The 19,210-nt window shown below is 51.4% G+C and overlaps 1 protein-coding gene across 1 annotated transcript in view; it reads left to right on the top strand.

Moving 5' to 3' along the window:
- LOC143361372 (uncharacterized) overlaps positions 1-16,099 on the top strand; it is a 44,191-nt gene extending 28,092 nt beyond the window's left edge. Inside the window, exons 4-6 of the mRNA XM_076800711.1 lie at positions 2,525-2,692; positions 4,302-4,378; positions 15,481-16,099. Of these exons, the coding sequence (XP_076656826.1) occupies positions 2,525-2,692; positions 4,302-4,378; positions 15,481-16,024 (789 nt within the window). The 3' untranslated portion in view covers positions 16,025-16,099. The remainder of the gene's footprint in view (positions 1-2,524; positions 2,693-4,301; positions 4,379-15,480) is intronic.
- The last annotated feature ends 3,111 nt before the right edge of the window (positions 16,100-19,210 follow it).

Raw genomic sequence — 19,210 nt, 5'->3', positions numbered from 1 at the left:
CAAGGCGCGATAATCGGAAACAATGGTAATGGGAAAGGAAAGCGTGTCGATGCTATGGGAAATAAAGCTACGCTTTCGAGCCAACCTAATAATTAAGAAAGCAGACGATCAAGGACGTCGACGAGGAGAGAGAATCGATACGATTATGCAAATTCGAGATTCGAGTCTGAAACTGTTACATATCAGTAGACTGTGTATCTTTACGCAAAATAAAAATTTTCTAGAGTGAAATAGAAATTTCTTTTCTTTTTTAATATGTTTGATAGGTTGAAAATAATGTAACAGTATTTTTAAATTTTTCTAATGTTTTTACCGTTTTAAAATACGCTTATTTTTGTCATAAATGCATCAAATCCGCAGTCTAGTCGTCAGCGACGCGAATCGTTACCGGTGAAGGGCAATACGCGTCTCGCTCGATAAATTATGCAATTTTTGGCAGAACGTCGAATTTATCGATCGACGACCGACTCGGCAAGGTCAACGATTTCGCGAAAGGAGGCTACTCCGAATCGAATACGGTCGTCCGGGTTCGGGATGCGGTTCGTTAAACGTTAAACGTTGTCGACTCGTGTCCGGGCGGCGCTCGACAAAAAAATTGAGACGTTTAGTTAATTATCGAACGACGCGATAACGACGCGTGTTTCGCTTCACGCGATATTCGGACAGGTCGTGTTCGCGGCGTTCTTTTTCATTTTTTATTTTTTCGCCGGAGCGGCACGGGTAGTATATTCGTGTCGTTGGATGTCTGGCAGCGTGTTAACGCGCGATCCCGGCCGCAGATATCGGAGATATATTTTCAGCGATAATCTTGTCGCTAATAAAAATCGCATTTAATAACGCTTTCCCAAGGATGCACGCGGCGCCGTAACTTTTGCAACGATCCTCGACCTTAATAGCCACGCTAACAGACCGATAACGCTCCCGTTTCGATGGAACCGTGACCGATAAAAATATAATGAAACACCTTCGACGATCGTTTCGACACGCGACAAATCTTGCGCGACCAACGAGCCAACTATCCTAATTCTCCACGTTCGCTAATTATGCACGGGATAAGGTCTCCAGCTTTCGAAAGATCGCGATCGGTAATGTGTATCGGGGCAACTCGTGAAGAACAAAGCCGATTTACGAAAATTGGGCTGATAAAACTCCAACGAAAAACCGTATACATTTATGTATATGCACATCGAATTTAACGTATTCGTTGTGCAAAAGAGATTTCCACGATAATTTTGTAATTTGTTCAAACTTTGCAGAGACGCTCGAGTTTGCAAACTTTTCCGGAAAAAAGATCGTATCGAGTTTCACGCTTGAGAAAAGGAACTTGGTACGACTGTGGCTTTGGCTTTTTAGATAAGCCCAGGTAGATCATTGTCCGATTTCTTTTCGCGAGATTACAATGGGTCGTACGCCGAGATCTAGCGATTCTCTAATTTCGATCGTCGGTGTATCACCGATAGACGACACTCTTTGGATGACTGTAGCACCGTCGGATCCGGTCGCTCGATACTCGGCTCGATTAGGATACCCTGTCCTCTCACTGTTCGCGTTCCGTTTCTAACTAGGACGAGTTTCGCGCGTCCCCGCCGGTTTTGTCGCATCCGCTCGAGTCTCGTGGCTCGCGCCTTAGGTTTCCCGACACGACCGTCCAACCAGCGATAATCGATCGTCGATGGAATCACGGTTCGTGGCTCGTGGCTCTCTCGGTAAAAGTCTAGATTTCCGTGGAAGACCGCGAAACTATCGATTAACCGAGATCTAGGAAAAGATGACGCGCGGGCAGCAAAGTTCCACGCATGAAAAATCAGTGAGCTAGAACGTCACGAAAGTTGCTGTTGCTGTTGCAGGTCGCAGTCGAGCCTAAGTTTGCGGTTTACGTGTTCCTCGAACACGGCCGAGATCTACTCTGGGGAAACTTGTCCCGTCGCGCGTCGTGGCGCATTGTTTCGGACAGGAAATCGATGAGCGAGCTATCGCGTTCGACTATAACCGATCGCGCGGTAAACGACTCCGCTTGAAAATAATCGGGTCGCCGATGGAACGTCGCTTTGGTCGCGCCGAGTCGCATCGGCTGGTCCTACGAAATTTGGCGCCGGGTTATTTCGTCCGCGAATTAGTCCAAAGTGGGTACCTGTTGCGATCGCAAAATCGACGGAAACAATTGCGAAGCGAGAGCCTGAATCGCGGCGCAACGCGGTCCCTCGATGCGCTGGTCGAATGCAAATCATGATATCGCTTCGATTTCGTCGTCGATTATTGGATAAGCGACGATAACGAGAGCCCAGCTCGGCCCGCGCGAGAGCGAGCGAGAGGAAGCGGAGTGCAAGCGAGAACTACCGATCGCTCTTTTCCTCGCGAGCGGAGCAAGACTTATTGCCCGTCGTCGCCTGTTAACGTTCGAAACTCGAACAGGATTTATACGACGCTTCCGCCTATTTCCCTCGAGACTCTAATTAAGACTTTATAAATCACGGAATCGATATATCTGGTTTCACATTTTTTTCCGTTTCGTTCGCTTTCGCAGATCGTGCTGAACTCGATGCACCGATACCAGCCGAGGATACACTTGGTCCGCTGCCGACAGACGGACGACAATAATCTGCACATCACCGATCTGCAGAAGGAGGAGCACAAAACCTTCATATTCCCCGAGGCGATCTTCACCGCGGTGACGGCCTACCAGAATCAGCTGGTGAGCACCTCGACGAAACATCTTTTTCTCACCGTCGAATTCTTTCTGTTTTTTTCCGCGCGTTTCGAAGACTTTAGGATGCTACTTGCAACCGAGTTTTTCCTATCTGCGTGCTACCAGTTTCGCTATACTTTCCCCGTAAACCTAAAGTTGTCTCTGATCTATTATTCACACTGATCAAACTGACGATTAGCTCCGAAACTTCCGAAATAGAAGCCTAACAATTTATCGAAAACTTTCGAACTCTGATCTGTGGCTGCAAGCAGTGGCGGTTCGAGTCAAGCGGAGGTCCCAAATGGTAAAAATTTTGGGGCCCTCAAGCTCATGTTAGAAATAGAAATTGCAAGAAGACCTTCACAATCTTATTAAGACAAAAGAAAGGGGGCATCCACGCGATAAAAATTTTGGGGGTCCTCAAACTCGAGTAAGAAATAGAAGTTGCAAGAATACTCGCACAAACTTATTAACGAAAAAGGAAGAGGGTCCAATGTGGTACAAATTGTGGGGCCCTCAAACTCAAGTTAGAGATAGAAGTTGCAAGAAAATCCTTACAAACTTATTAACACAAAGGAAAGGGGGCCCCGGGCGGTAAAAATTTTGAGGCACCCAAACTCAAGTTAAAAATAGAAGTTGCAAGAAAATCCTCACGAACTTATTAACAAAAATGAAAGGGGGCCCTACACGGTAAAAATTTTGGGTTCTTCAAGCTCAAGGTAGATATAGAAGTTGCAAGAAGACCCTCACAATCTTATTAACACAAAAGAAAAGGGGCATCCACGCGGTAAAAATTTTGGGGCCTTCAAACTCGAGTAAGAAATAGAAGTTGCAAGAAGAGTCTCACAAACTTATTAACATTAAACCTACCACGGTCAAAGTGACCAGTTATTTATTTCACAATTATTGAAATTATACGAACGTTTTCATAGGAAATTATTGAATTATTATTATTATTATTATTATTATATGTCGTTTGATTTCTTTATTGAAGCACATATTATAATGGGACTACTACAAAGTTTAAGTAAATTCAATCTTCTCCCTTCTACACGACGTTTAAGTTTTATATATTTCGTACTTGGTAGCTAGTGTTAACAAAAAAAGGGGGGCCCCACGCGGTAAAAATTTTGGGGCCCTCAAACTCGAGTAAGAAATAGAAGTTGCAAGAATACTCGCACAAACTTATTGACGAAAAAGGAAGGGGGTCCAACGCGGTAAAAATTTTGGCGCACTCAAACTCGAGTAAGAAATAGAAGTTGCAAGAAGACTCTCGCAAACTCATTAACAAAAATGAAAGGGGGCCTTAGTCCGCTTACCGTTAACCCCGCCACTGGTTGTAAGGAAGAACGCCGCATGGCAATTCACTTTCTAGATATTGCCGTTTAAAGTTGTGTTCACTTTGTGCTGGTAATGTTTCCTTGCTGCATTATCTTTTCAAGCCTACCGAATTAGTTTTCATGACTTCTTTCTGGTAAACACGTAAATCCCATATTATGAGGCTGCATTAACGCATAAACTTAAAGTTTTTCCTTGGAAACGTACACACTGCTTTTTCTGCTTTGCCTCTCGCGCCAAAGGGCTGCCAATCGACAAGATTACGATCGTGTTGCAGATAACGAAGCTGAAGATCGACAGCAACCCGTTCGCCAAAGGTTTCCGGGACTCTTCGAGGCTGACGGACTTTGATCGGTAGGTAGCAAACAGCGAACGCGACGCGACGCGACGCGACGCCAACAGATGTTGCTCGTCGACGAGGTCCCAACGGATCGGTCAATTTGCTTCTCGCGGGGTTGATCGAGTCGTTTCGAGAGAAGGCGCGAGGAGGCGAGGCTGGCCGGAGCGGGCGAAGCGATCATTACGCGCCATTATAACGTCGGCACCTTAATCATAGCGCCGGCCGAATTATCGCGCGATCTCTTAGATCTCGTTAAAAGTGGAAATTTATACAACGCTAAATGTTGAAGGAGAGGCGCGCGTTTGATCCCGAGTAAGCGTGCGCACAGTCGGCCGATTCCCGAGTTATCCGCGATCATCTATCTACATGAATGACGATGCACCTGCTCGGTCGCTCGCTAGTCGTCGCAGCGGAGCTGAGCCGACCCGAGAGCCGCGCCTTTGCGCGTTTGCGTTCGAGTTCGAGTTTTGCGTTCGCGTTTACGAGTACAGGGCGGTACACGCATGACAGAAATGTATTCTTTCTTCCCTGTGCGTGTTCTTACCTCGTGTTCGTGTTCGTTGCTTGCGTTCGCGCGGCACGGTGCAACGCAAAGCGTCGATGGATCGGCCGTTAACGGCGACAAAATAACGCCCCAATTAGCAACGTTTTCATTAATCCTGGCAGATGGCTGGCGGCGCGGCTTCGCGTAATAATCGACCGCTCTGGGCGGATCGATTTCGATTGGCCTCGCGGGACCGATCCCGGCCGAGTCTCGACGGATCGACCGCAGGAGCAACGATCGCGAAGAGTCCCGTCGAAACGGTTATCCGCTCGTTTCTCTTCAATTAACGCGGCCGAACAGTGGCGACCACGCTCGGGTGCGAATACGCCCACTAAATCGTTTACACGGCCGATCTCTCGACGATCATCGGATCGCGACTCAAGGTTTTATGCAAATGCGCCCGGCCACAGGATGCGAGGCAGCATGGCGCGGAGAATCGACGACTACGATCCAATAAAATCGTCTCCTGCCGGGCCCTATGTTTCCAGCGCGGAAAACGGTGCTCCGTGTCGCTTCGCGAAATCTCGAGTCCGCAACACGCTCGTGCCGATTTGCGCAGGTATTCGCGTTCGAACCGCTGTCGCGTCTTCTCTTCTCTTCTCTTCTCTTCTCTCGTCTCTTGTCTCCTCTCGCCGCGTCTCGTCCTTTCGAAAGGTTCGCGCGCCGTCTGCGGCAACACCTGCTGTCTCGTGGATCGCGCAACCGATGCGATTAAAGAATTTCCTCGGCCGCAATGGAGCAATAATTAAAAGATTTTAATGCAGCCGCACTGGAAACTCTGCCGGTTTCGCTCGATAAGTCGGACAGCCCCGCTTTCGTTGTTATCGCGCGGCCCAGATTTCGAGGTCGATCGCGCGCGGCGGTTCGAGACCCGCTTTTGAAATTCTGTAGGAAACCTTCGAAACGTTCGAGGACTGTTCGCGCCACGGCTATACCAAAGACGGTCGTGTTTCGGTTCACCGAGACGGATAGGATACCAGAGGCGAGACGAGGTAAAGAGAAGAGAGGAGAAGAAGAAGAAGAAGAAGAGAAGGAGCGGGTTCGCCGGTAATCACGTGCAAATCGGAGGCGTGTCGAGAGCTCGGTCGAACCGCAGAGTCCTTTCCTCGACTAATGCGTTCGCCGCGAGTTTTAACGCGTTTCCGAGAACCGGTGGGCGTGACAGGCTTTTCAACGTTTTTCGTGAAACGTCAGACCGAGCGAGCGAGACGAGCAAGACGAGCGAAGACGAGTCGACAGCTTTCCTATTCTTCGTATCGACGAAATCACGGGAGACACGATCGATGACGACCCGGACGGACGGGGTGGGAAGGTCGTGGGGCCCCGTTGTTTGTCCAGGCTAAAATCGTCTCTTAACGGATCGACGCGACGCGACGCGAGGCGACGCGTTTCGGTCGTCGATCGACCACTTTAATGACACGGCAGTTTGGAGGAAAGACGATCGTTCCGAAATCACTGGTCCGTCTACCACGACCCTCCTCAAATCAGCACCTGCCTAACCGAGATCACGAAATATCTTGCCCCGTCATTCCGTTGGCCAGCGCCCGACCATCGAGGGCTCTCTTTCGAGTTCTCGAGAAAGGGATATCGAGCGGACGCGCGCCGCCTCGGTCTTCTCCGAGAGCTTACGCGAGGAAAATGATTTTTCCACCAGGGGCTTGGACCGGCAAAGGGGAGGGGCGAATTGCGGATCGCGAAACAACGAAAGACCGGCAAAGGTCGTTGCGCCGCCGCTCGGCTCCGCGCCGGAACGCATCGGTCGCGATAAGAGGGTGTGCAAGATCGAAGAAAACGGTTCGATTCGGTCGGTTAAGAGGAATGGAGCGGAACGGAAGGGAACGGAAGGGAACGCGCGGCTTTGGCGGTTACGGCAGTCGTGTTCGGCTGCACGGATGCGGCTCTGGCGGCGTCCGGAGTTAATGAGAGAGCGGCCGTACGGGGCAATACGGCGCATGCTCCCGCCCACTTCACGCCGCCGCTGATAGATAGATGCCCCTCCGGCCCTTTTTCCCGTCCCTTCCGTCCTCTCTTGCTCTCTTTCCCTCTTTCTCTCACCCCCTGCCCTAGCTTGCTCTTCTCTACTTTCCTTTTCTCTCTCTCTCTCTCTGCGTACCCCGTTCCCTCGACTGTTACGGCCCTCTCGCCGACCATCATCGGGTCCGCGCTCGCATACGTGCCCGCAAAAAGCCCCGAAATCGTTGTTATAAAGATATTACGGTAACTGCGAAAATTTAAGAACCGTTTATAAAAACGCGGTCGCGTCTCGTCCCTCTTCTTTTCTTCCTCTCCTTGCTCCCTGCCACCTCCCTGCTTCCTCCACCGCTCTCGCGTTCCGACTCGCCCTCTCTCGTCCCGCGGCTCCAAATTTACGGTCAGCTGCCGCGAGAAACTCGAAATTGCTTCGACTCCTCGGGTACGGGCGTGCTCTCAGGAACGTCCGAAGAGAGAGAGAGAGAAAGAGAGAGAGAGAGAGAGAGAGAGAGAAAGAGAGAGCACGAACGATCCAAGGATCAAAGGATGGGGTATCGATCCTACCGACAAACGACTCGTCATTTTTCCATCAAAGTCACGGTTCTCGACGATCGAGCGGCATCGCGAAAAAGAAAACGACCGAACGTCGACGAAAGGTTATCCGGAGTCGTGCGCGTCTCCTCGCGATCCGCGATCATGCTCGAGGACGCGTTCTCGGTTGCCGGTTGCCGGTTGTCGAAACACAAAACGGTCGCAACGGTCGGGAAGAGTGTCGGTGAGCCGAGGAGACGAGGACGAGGACGAGGATGACGAGGACGGGGTCGGGGAAAGAGAGCGATTTCACGTTGTTCCCTCTGCTGGCTCTGCTGGCTCCGGAGGGCAAGGAGGGCAGGGCATTCATCTATATTAGCTTCGAGAGCGGACGGCCTGTCATTACCGTTGCCGCTCCGGCCGTCTTCTTCCTCGTTTCCCCCTCGCAAGCCCATCGTCCTTCTCTTCCCTTTCCTCCTTCTCTCTATCTTTCTCTCGATCTCTGTTGATCTCTCCCTCTCCCTCTCTCTCTCTCTCTCTCTCTCTCTCTCGTTCCCGTTCTGTCTCGAGCATCGTCGTCCTCCAGCGAGAAGGATCTCGAGCTCATTTTTCGGTTTCGCGGACATCGGCATCGAAAGTTGGCGTCGCGACGACAACTCGAACAACCGACCCATATCCATCGCCCGCCGAGCTTCCATCGATCGGTCACCGGACCAAGGTATCCCATTGGTGGATCCGCGTAGAATCGGTGGACCAGGACAACCGATAATAACCGACGTTTAAAACGCAAAGACAGAGAGGCTTAGCCGTGCGTCGCGTCGCCGAGTTTTTTCAAAGCACTGGCTCCGGTTCGGTTTTTATTTCGATTTCGATTTCGATTTCGGCTAGGCTTCGATCCGTTTGGGTGCGCGAGTAGAAACGGAGAAGCACCGGACGCTCAACCTGGCCGCTGCCGCGCGTATATCGGCTGGCTATCCTACACGTCAGGGTCATTACCGGATCATTACCTTCCATACCTACCGTGCGACGACGATGATGGCCTGACTTCGCGAGACTCGGAGTCGAGTCGAGCCTGGTCGAGACGAGACGAGACGAGACGAGACGGGACGAGACGAGACGAGACGAGACGAGTCGACGTCGAAGAAGGAGCGTTTGCTCGCTCGCTCGCGCGTACGAGTTCTCCGGTTCTCGAGAGGCCACTCACACCGGCTTGCTACTCGCTACGGACTACGGACGTACACGACGCGGCTCGGCTCGGCTTGCACGTGCACACCGCTCGAAACGATCCGGCCGGAGGTGTGCGAGAGCCGCATACACACGGAGGCGGCTCGATCGCGCGTCGGCCTGCTAGGCGGCAGCCGGGTAAATTACAGGCTCGACCGTATTTTGTGTTGTTTTGTTGTTTTTCAACGCGCCGAAAGGAAATGAGCGAGCAAACGCGTCACGCCACCCCGAACCTGCTAATTTCTATTCATATTTTATGGCTATTAATTTCTTCACTGTTATACTCGCTCTTTCTCTTCCCCTTTCTCCCTTTCGTTCTTTCTTCTTCCCTTCGTTACGTTCCCTCCTTTCTTCCTTTCGATACGTCCGCGTCTGTCCGTCTTTCTCTCTCTCTCTCTCTCTCTCTCTCTCTGATCGTTTCTTTCTTTCTTTCTTTCTTTCTCGCTCGGTTCGTCGCTTCCTCGACTCGTTTCAAACCTTCTTACCCGTGTTTCGGTGCGATCCGCCGGTCGTTTCTCATTTACCGTTCTTCTTTTTCTTCGGGTTCTTTTCGATCGTGTTCGGCCCCTTTCTACTACGTCGCTTCTCTCTCGCCTTCTCCCGTCGACGGTCTTTTTCGACTCCTCTCGATTTCCAATTTCCACGCGTACCCTCGATTCGCCGTTTCCAGAATCGTTTCACAAACGCGATACGCGATGGACCGCGGCGCGCGGCGTCTCTCTCTCTCTCTCCCTCTCTCTCTCGTCGAATTCGCGCACGCTACGCGGCCACGAGAGACAGAGACAGAGAGAGGCTACAAGCGTCGGGGAAACCGACGCTCCGTCCTGCGAAGCCGCGTCGCTCGATGAACTACCTTCGGCCATCGGTGGGGTGTAACCTATTATTATCTACCACTTACCTAATGCCCTGTGTCAGCCTCGGGGGAGGCGGAGAATAACAGGCTCCCCGTTCGATGGAATCCCCTCCGCGCTAATATCGCCTAGCCGCGTCCAACCGCAGACCCGTTTTACGTGAAATCGAAAGGCGTTCGCTTTCTTTTATTTTATTCTCTTTCGCCGATTTTCCGTTATTCCGATATCTCCGGATTTCGCTGGTGCGCACCTTTCACGAAATCGGATGGTCCGTCGCCTCCTGGGTGTCCCTCTCGAGAAAATTCGAGAGAAAACGGTATCGGCGTATCGACGACGGAAATTCTATTCCCCGAGGCGTAGCAGCCTAGCCGCGAGCGTGTTTCGGTCGCAAGAAAGCGCGCACCGGTGATCGCGAGAAGGCTCGCGTGAGAAGCACGACGTTCTCTCGGTTCCGAGATCCTTTGACTGGTACCGAGCGGTTCGGAACGCGAGGCCACGCAAAGACATTGTGCTCCGCTGGCTTTCGACGATCCCGAGCGACCGAGGGAATTGGTCGGGAAAAAGGCTGGACACGCGAGCAACCTCGTCGACACGATCGACCCTCGTCCGAGCGTCGCGGCGCGGTGCGGCGCGTGCGTTCGTCGCGTTCGCGAAACCGAGCGAAAATATAAAATGGCCTACCCGGCTGCGAGCGAACGTGTGTGCGCGTCGCGATGGTCTCCCTTCGGCCCTAGGAACGCGCAACCGTATATCGGTGCCCGGGTGCCTCGTAATTACAACATATCGAGCGTAACCGCAGCGTTACGAGGAAAACGTTTTAGCCGCGCGCGCTACGGACGACGGATCGACGAGAAATATTTATTGGTCGATGGTGGTACGACTACGGAAGGCCCGACGCGGAGCAAATAGTAATAGCCGGCTGCCGCGGGCACTGCAATTAGGGCTTTTATTGTCTGTACATAAGGAAGCTTTATTAAACCATTAAGGATATAATTCAAGGCCGACAGGCTGCGAAGCTTCGTGAATCGCAGCCAGGGTTAAGGGTCTGTTTATACTCATCGGCGCGGTGCCGAATCAGCGGCCCACGTAGAGCCCGGTTACCCCGTTTTTGTGTCTAGCTTCTGTACACGGCCATCCGTGCGTCCCAACGACGGAGAGAGTTCCGATATTTCTTCTCGACACTGTCCGAGCCATTATCTTGAACTTCTGATCATTTCCAGATGGCCCTTCGAGGGCGCGTTGACAGTTCCCTGCTGTGCATGGCACAAAAAAAAAGTGTTTTTAGGGGTTCCGCAGCTCTTTAGGTAAACTATCGGTATCCCTATTCTACAACGTCATGGAGATAGGAAACGTTCCCGCCACTTGTTAAAACAGCATTTTCATTTTCACGTCCTTATACTATACGTACATTATACATATATCCATATTGTTAGAACGAGAATAGTAGTTATTTTTTTCTAGGAAATGTACACATTAGGAAGGGAATCGTTCCATGTGAATCCGATCATTTTCTTGGGAGTGTGTCTGGAATTTTGATGACACTGAAATATGTTGTAGTCCATGTGAAAATGGGAGACGGGGGTTGAGTCATCATTCTGTTGTCTGTGCTGTTTGGAACGATTTTATATCACGGTTATTATTAACCCATTTGCATCACAAGGAAATAAGAAAAGAAGGCCTTTATCACCAAACTTTTTATTGTTAATTCTATTTAAGTACAAACATGACTACAAGTAAAAGAACTTCATATTTCAGCATTGTAAGAAAAGATAAATTGAGCGTATATATACGCTCCAGTAACAGTGACCAGGAAAATTGAGCGTATATATACGGTAATGGTGCAAATGGGTTAAAGATAGCGACATTTTCTTTCTTTTTTTAATCATCATCGCAAAAGACGGTTCTTCTTAAATAATTTGTCACTTGTTTTGCAAATTTTGTCACCGGTTCAAGTGTGAAAAAATTTTTAAAATATGATTATATTCTGCTACTCTGAAATTCCCTTTTCCAATTCGCACAGCCTGAAAAATTGCAAATATGGGGCACTCAGAACTGTTATAAAAATATAAATGATGTCAAAAATTATTTCAGATACACAGAAAAAAAAAGTTCATTTTAACACTTTGACTGCCAAACTAGAAACCTGAAAAATTCCATAAAATTAAAGTTATAATAATTAAAGAAAAAAATTAAAGGTATAATACTGAATAGTCCTCCAACTTTCTTTACAGATCCTAATCAAATTTGGTGCGACGAATATATTAACGTAAAAATTTATTTGAAAACCTGGACAAATAATTCCGTCCTCCACATATTGGTGACATGACGGTCAACGTGTTAAGGGAACCAACAGTGTCATTTCACCGACAACAATACTTCGCACCTTAATTAACCTTTACTGTACGCACGGTATAAACATTTCACGCTGTAAACATGGTGTGTGACACAATAATTACAAACAGCTGTCAGGATCGAACTGTTTATTACTTTGGGTCGTTAAAATTACTGAATATTCTTTAGACATACTGAAGTAAGGGTCGACAGCGTTTGTCCTAAAATTACAACTTTCACGTGGTAAAAAGGAATGCAACAAAGGGAAAGAGGAAGCAAGGTGACCTTTGGTGCGGGCATCACGAGCGCCTCTTGGCCTTCGGATACGCATCGACGTGTATAGAAAACGTGCCCTATTTACCCTCAGGGTCACGGAACGACTAGTACAAACCCGCCTTAACGCGTGGAGGCTAACCGTGACTCGACTCGAGTCGCGACGCGTTCGCCGTGCCTCGTCATTTCCGCTTCGCGAACACGAAGAAGATTCGCGGCGCTCCTTGCCAACTCGAGTTTCTCGGGCTCGGATCGCCGTTCCGAAAGTTTCGACGCGATTTCCAAATCCGCCGCGACGTCGTAATCGACGCCCGTACGCGTCGACTAATAGAGTTCGGGGGTTTGACAGCGATATTTTAGAAGAACCAGAAGAGAAATGGCCGTGGACGCGGCGCAACGGTGTGTGGTCCGGCACGTTCGAGGGAACGAACGCCGAACGGGGCGATTAGCCCGGGGCCTTCTCCCCTCTCCCCTAATCCCTCGACTCTTTTAGTCAGGGCTCGTTTCTTCGGAGCCCTTCGCTCCGTCGAGCTCTTCCTTCCTTCCTTCCTTTCTTCCTTCCTTCCCTTCTGTTCGCCTGCTGGAGTTACCCTAAAAGTAACTCGAACGCTTCGAACAGAAGTCGCGTAATTGATATTTGGCCGGTCCCCTTCGACCCGTGCAAACAGGAACTTTGCTCGTGGAAATTCCGTCTGCTCGCAGGTCTCTCGGTGTCGCGTTACGCTCTTTCTTCGTCGCACGGTAGGGATTGTATTAGGCGTAAAAGTCGAGACCACTCGGGAAATTTCTATCTTGAAAAAGTGGGAAACATCGTCGATCAGTGCCGGACTAAGAGGCCCCAACCACTTGAAGATTCTCGAGGCCCTTTCGTACAGGGTCACTTCAACGCTATGCGGGGTAGACCTATAGGACTTCGTAGGAATTTCTTATAATTTGATTAAAAAGTTTTTTGTAACCCTTAACGGACCAATGCCGCCACGTGGCCGTATATGGCGAGAAAAGTTATTTTATTATTTTTATCACTCTTAGTGTTGTCATATTTACATAATGAACGCGTTAACCCCTTAACTTGCACACTCGAGATAATTCGAGCGGCGTTGTATTTTATGCTGCTATAATTTTTCAATAATAATAATCGAGAATTGAAAATAACAATGTGAGAGCAAAGAAAAAAAAATCGTTTTATTGATATTTATCATTTACATGGGATTGTAAGCTATAACACTTATTTATTCAAGAATAAAATATAGCCCTTTTCCATGGAACAAAAGCGCAGTATATCAAAAATTGATTTTTTTGGCCGGTTTTTTTTTCAAAAAAACTGTGCGTTAAGGGGTTAAGCATTGTGCCAGGTCACTTCTGTGAACTTGTTTCCGCTTGTTATCCATGTTCCGCTTGGACCTGGTTGAAATACTTCCAGACCGTTAAGGGTTAACAAAAGTTAGAGTTCTACTCGCTCGCGCACACGTACACGAACACTTAGCGATGTCATTATTGGGTTATCCGGAAAGTTCGTGCTGATTTTTAAGGGAAACTCAAACGCAGTACATTTAAATTTCGATATACATTTATTGAATTATTACAAGTGCCATTTTGTTCCATAATTGTTCTCCATCTTTTCACGCAACTTGCGTTTTTCGGCGAAAAACTTTTAAATGTGATTTTTTATGTCGACCAAAGAGTTAAGGTTTTTGTCATTATGGGAATTTTGTATTGACCTAAAGAGATGAAAATCTTAGGGTGAATGGGGTAGCACATCCCAACCAAGCTCTAACAGCTTTCGGAAGAATAAAGCATCAAATGTCTATAACTCACTCTGTTTCTTTGCATATTTAAGAGCGTATAGAACTAACAAAAATTAATGTATCCTGATCAAACTTTTTTTTAAAAATGCCTGAAAGATCACTTTTACACATACCATTTGTTTTCAATCATTCCGACATATTCAGTCCTATTCTAATGCCACCTACAGAAAAACGGCACGAACTCTCCGGACAAGCCAATACTATGTACAAAAATGTAAAATTCAGAAAATTTCTGTTTCTTCTCCTGATGTTCCGAGCACGAGTTTACCTGTTGGTTAATTCAGGATTGTGGTAGACGCATGCAGGTCCATCGTTCGTCCTCGTTCACGCCGAAGGTCTGATTCGAGTGTCGCGTCCACCTATCCCGGTAACTCGACTCTGAAACAGGCTAGTCTCGAATTCACGCGGAACCGAAGTAGCTCGTTGATCGGCGAACAAAGCGAAAGAGAATCTCTAGAGGTTTCTCGAGACGGATACCGGGAGCCGGGAGCCGGGAGCCGGGAGCCGGGAGTTGGAAGCTTTCGAGGAACCGGGATGATCGATAGGCGGTATCATCGTTGGTCGGGCCGTGGTGAAATTATCCGAAGAGCGCGCGGTGTCAGGTTTTCTTTCGACCACTTGACTCGGCTGCTCAGGGACTACCGAACTGCGTCCAGGCATCGAGATCGCTTTCTCGAGGAGCGACGCGGGTGGGATCGGGCCGGGCCGGGTCTCGTCTCGCGGTTCTCGGCTCACGACTGCCGGCTATCGGTTCTTGGCTCGCCGCGACAGAGAAACGAACCGAAAAGCTCCTATTTCGAGGAGTCTCGAACATCCTCGCATCCTCGCATCCTCGCGGCCGCGCGCGCGCACACACAGGGACGCAAAAGTGGGACCGGTCTCCGTGACTGGGAGATCGTCCTCGTCCCGTCACCGTCTCTTCCTCCTTCCCGGCCGCCGTTCGACAATGAAGCCTTAATAATTGAGATGGTCTCGGCGATAATCGTACAGTGTTTACGTACCACTCCCGCGCGTAATCACGAAAGTAGGAAATGACGGTGCAACGTGTCCGCGCTGCTTCGCGGTGATACCACCGGCCATTAATTATCGCGAGTATCACGCGAACGCGCCCCGTCGCTCCGCGCCGCGCCGCGTTGCGCGTCGTGCCGTGCTGTTTTCAACCACCGCCATGCGCCAGCCAATAATTCGCTCGTTAGCAGCGCTCCCGCCAATAGCGTCCGGCCGTCCACTCGAACGCACAATCGCTACTAATTAACCCTAATTGAGCCCTCCCTCGCGCGCGCCATAGTCGAACGCGTCGGATTTCCGGGTCGACAAAACGTCGCGCTCCTCTCCTTTTCTTGCACGCTCGCCCGGTTCTCTCAAATCATCTGCAGGAAATCTCAGCGACCCAGAGTGATAAAATCGTCCTATAATTGCTCAATTCATAACGAGCCAACTCGATAAATAGCTGTTGCACCAAGAACGATAGAAAGGCTAATGTGTCTACAAGAAAAATGGCGAAATACCGTGCTCGATTCCGGTTCGCCGCAGAGTTGTTCGTCGAAGCAGATGCTGATCGGTCGGGTTTCCGATGGCTGTTTCAGAGACCCGATGGAGCTGATGGAGCAGCAGCTCGTGAGATGCGGCGTGGCCCCGGTTCGGTTGTACGAGCACCTCGCGATGTCGTCTCCGGCCGCGGCAGCAGCAGCCGCAGCGGCGGCCGCGGCGGCCGCGCTGGGCGCCCAGCAGCAGCAGCAACAGCAACACCATCATCCCCATCACCAGCAGCATCACCATCAGCAGTCGCAGTCGCAGCAGCAGCAGCAGTCGCAGCACGACAGTCCGGCGCACGCGTTGCCGCCGTGGATGACGCCTTCGACGGCTCTGCTGTACGGGACCGTGGGACAGACTCACCCCGGGACAAGGCCCGCGACCGGGGCCTCCTCGCCGTACCCCGCGGTGGCGGCCACCGCGCCCTTTCCGTACCCGGCGGCCCTGCCCTGGCCCTGGCAGCCGCCACCCGTCGCGATGATCTCGCGAAGGTCCTCGCCCCCCACCGCGACCGCTCCCTCCCTCAGGTACACGCCGTACCCGCCACCGGCGAGCACGCCTCCGCCGCTGAGGACTCGCCCGACCACCCCCAATTAGCGCACCCCCTCGATTCGCCGTTGATAACGCGGCCCGTACCTCGTCCTGTCGTCTGTCTGTCGCCTGTCACCTATAGCCTGTTGCCTATAGCCGCCGCGCCGCGCCGCGCCGTGCCGCGCCGCACCGGAGGACGCGGCTCAGCCAAAGAATTCCGCGCGAGCGGAAACACGAGAACGTCGGCTCAGAGGATCTTGGGTATCGATACTTTGTTTCGCTCCTGATTCCTCGACGAGCCTCTCGTCGCACGGTTCGATACGGGGCTCGTGCGTTCCCCCTTCGAAGCGGGAAACTCCTCCGAGTTCCGAGCGCTCGACGCTCCGTCGAACCTTACTCGTAAGTTAGTCGTAGGGAAATGGCCCGTACTTGTTCGCTCTCTGTGTCCCCGCGTAATGTAACCGTAGACGTGTCTCCGTCTCTCCAGTCTCGGAATCGGAGGGTCTTCTCTCTCCTGTTCCGAGCTCGAGCGATCTTGTACATAATCGAAGCGTTCCCGCCGAATCAGCCGGAATCGGCTCGTCGTTGTACCGCGAACGGCCCCTCGGCGGTCAATAATTTGTATTATACGCGCGTTCGCGATCCTGTGTGCGAAGAGAGCAAGAGAGCGTGCATGCGCGAGAGAAAGAGATACGGCGAGAATGAGCGTGAGAGTCCTAGCTGTAACATATACCACGATAGTATTAACGCGTCTCCCCTCGAGACGCTGGAATTTGTACATAAAATCTTTTATGGTAGAGTATAGCGTCAACGGCCGTGTTCTCGATGTAGCACGGACAAAAATAAACGAATTTTCATTAACCGCGCCGATCTTCTCGTTGCACCGCTCCGATTCCGAACATTTCCTAATTTTTCCGTGTTTCCAGTACCGAGAGAGAACTCCATCGTCGACGAAATTAAATTTCACTTTGCCGCGAATCGTCGGCACCGGTTTCGAGAAGAGTCGAGAGTCGAGAGTCGAGTCGAGTCGAGTCGAGTCGTGCTCCCTCGTGTTTCCCGAGGCGACTGGACTTGCCTCCGCATCTCATCGAGTGGCTCGTCACGCCAGCCCAGGCTTCATCGCACCTTCAACTGCCGTGTAATTCTGTTATACCTATCTGAAATTAAATAAATTCATTTCACGGCCTGTCAACGAGCAATTATTTTTCGATGCAGCCAGTTTGAGGCCGGTTCGTTTCACGACCAACGCTTCGCGACCCTTCGCCCTTCGGCAGAGCCCAGAAGCACACGTTCTCTCTTCGCAGGCCGCGGGCTGAGAGTTGCGAGCCGCGATTCGCTCTTCGGTTCTCGATCGAGCGAGTCGAGGCGCGCAAAAACCGCTCTCTCCGTACACGTTGGCATCGGTGTCCGAAAAAACAAAAAAAAAAGAAAAAGAAGAACAAAAGGAAAAACCTCGCCAGACGTTATCGAGATCGCCGAGAGCAGCGTCCCGTGGGAAAGTAAGTTTTCGTCTCGGTTATAATCGAACGAGTACACGATAATTCGTCGGTATCTCGGGATCGTCGGAGGACACGAAGTGTATCGTGTATCCGACCGCGTCGGAATCACCGCGTCCAACCAGGAAGATAAGAAGCAAAAGAAGAAGAGGCCAGAGGAGCAGGGAGAGAGAGAGAGAGAGCGAGAGGGAGAGAGAGAGAGAGAGAAAGAGCGCGAGGAGGACGGCGCGGAGGGACAGAGGAGGAAGGTTTCACCGGGGCGCGAAAGCGATCGTGTGTTACGTCGTGATGGGTGGAGCGAGGTGAGAGAAACAGAGAGGCGGCTCCCGAGCTTGTAATTATGTTGATACGAATGATCTGCGGCGAGCCGCAAACCGACGTAGAGAAGCAGAGGAGCGAAAACACGAAGAGAGGGACGACGAGCAGCAGGAGAAGAAGGCGAACGAGCAGTAGGAGGTGGAGGAGAAGGAGGAGGAGGAGGAGGAAAAGGAGGTGGAAGAAGAAGCAAAAGAAGGGGGAGGAGATGAAGCCTCTAGCGGTGCTCACCGGCTGCTCTCCGTCACTCTTTCTCTCTCTCTCTCTCTCTCTCACTCTCCGACTCTCCCTCCCTGTAACCGTCTGCTCGCTCGTTTATCTCGATCCTTGTTCCTCCGAGGGGAAAGAACCCTCGTCCGGCCTCGTCGGTGTTGGTCGGTGCTCGTTCGTCGAGCCGCACGGACCGTCCGGGTTCCCTTCGCGTACCGACCATACGCGTTGCTCATCCCCACGCAACGAGCAAACGGGCTTTAGGACCGTGGCGAAACCAGTTTAAGTGGTTAAGCGTAGATGTAATTGATTTCCATTTTACGAGGCTCTCGGGGAAGACGCTCCACCCGCCACTGCCATCACCACCGCCACCGCCGCAGCCACCCCCACTATCGCGGTGCGGCGCGGCACGATGCAACGCGACGCATCGAGCAGCCGGTTTCGGCTTCCTCTCCTCGCTTTTCGACGCGTTTTCGCGTCCACCGCTGAGAATCCTTGAACGATCGATCGCGTTCCGATTTCTCGCGAGCAACCTACCGAGAGCCGGTTTACCCTCGTCGCGATCGAAATTGCCGGGCGACTCGCGACGCGCGGCATGTCGCCGTTACGACGAATCGCTCGAATGAATAATGAATGAGTCACGGGTGCGCGTATCCAGGCCAGACCAGCCGAGAGAACCCGGCGGAGGATGTCGCGCGGCCCGTGGAAACGATTTTAATGAAATCCAGCGACAGATGTGTCCGCGTCGCGTCGCTCGTAATTTCGCGCCACGGATGTTCGAATTCTGAATACGCGATCGTTCGGGGTGTCTCGATTCCCGGCGGGGACGCGAGACTCGGCGAACGTCGAGAGTCCTCCGGTGAATCGGACGGGCTCGGGCCGGAGTCACGATCGATACCTTAATTGCAACCGAAAGAGCCGGTCCGAGGGCCGGCGAAGGTTAATGCTCCATTAAGAAGCAGTTTACGGGCAGAGGCCGCGGCCGGGGCTCGTGACCGTCGTCGAACCCGCCCGTCAAATCTTCCGTCTTCGACTGCGATTCTCGGCGGCGAATTCGAGCGAGTCGACGCGACGAACGGAAGCCGACAGCTTCGCCGGCTGGGCCGAAGAGAACGGTAGCCGCCGATGGAGCGTCTCTCGAGAGCGGCCGCGAGCCACAGAAAATTCCGTGTCGACGCTACTAGACGGGAACGATCGCGTCGCCGAATAACGCCCGAAGAACAGCCGGAAC

Source organism: Halictus rubicundus, chromosome 15, assembly GCF_050948215.1.
Source record: "Halictus rubicundus isolate RS-2024b chromosome 15, iyHalRubi1_principal, whole genome shotgun sequence".
Taxonomy (NCBI): domain Eukaryota; kingdom Metazoa; phylum Arthropoda; class Insecta; order Hymenoptera; family Halictidae; genus Halictus; species Halictus rubicundus.
Note: the sequence above shows the minus strand (reverse complement) of the source record. Positions and strands in the feature narration are given on the sequence as shown.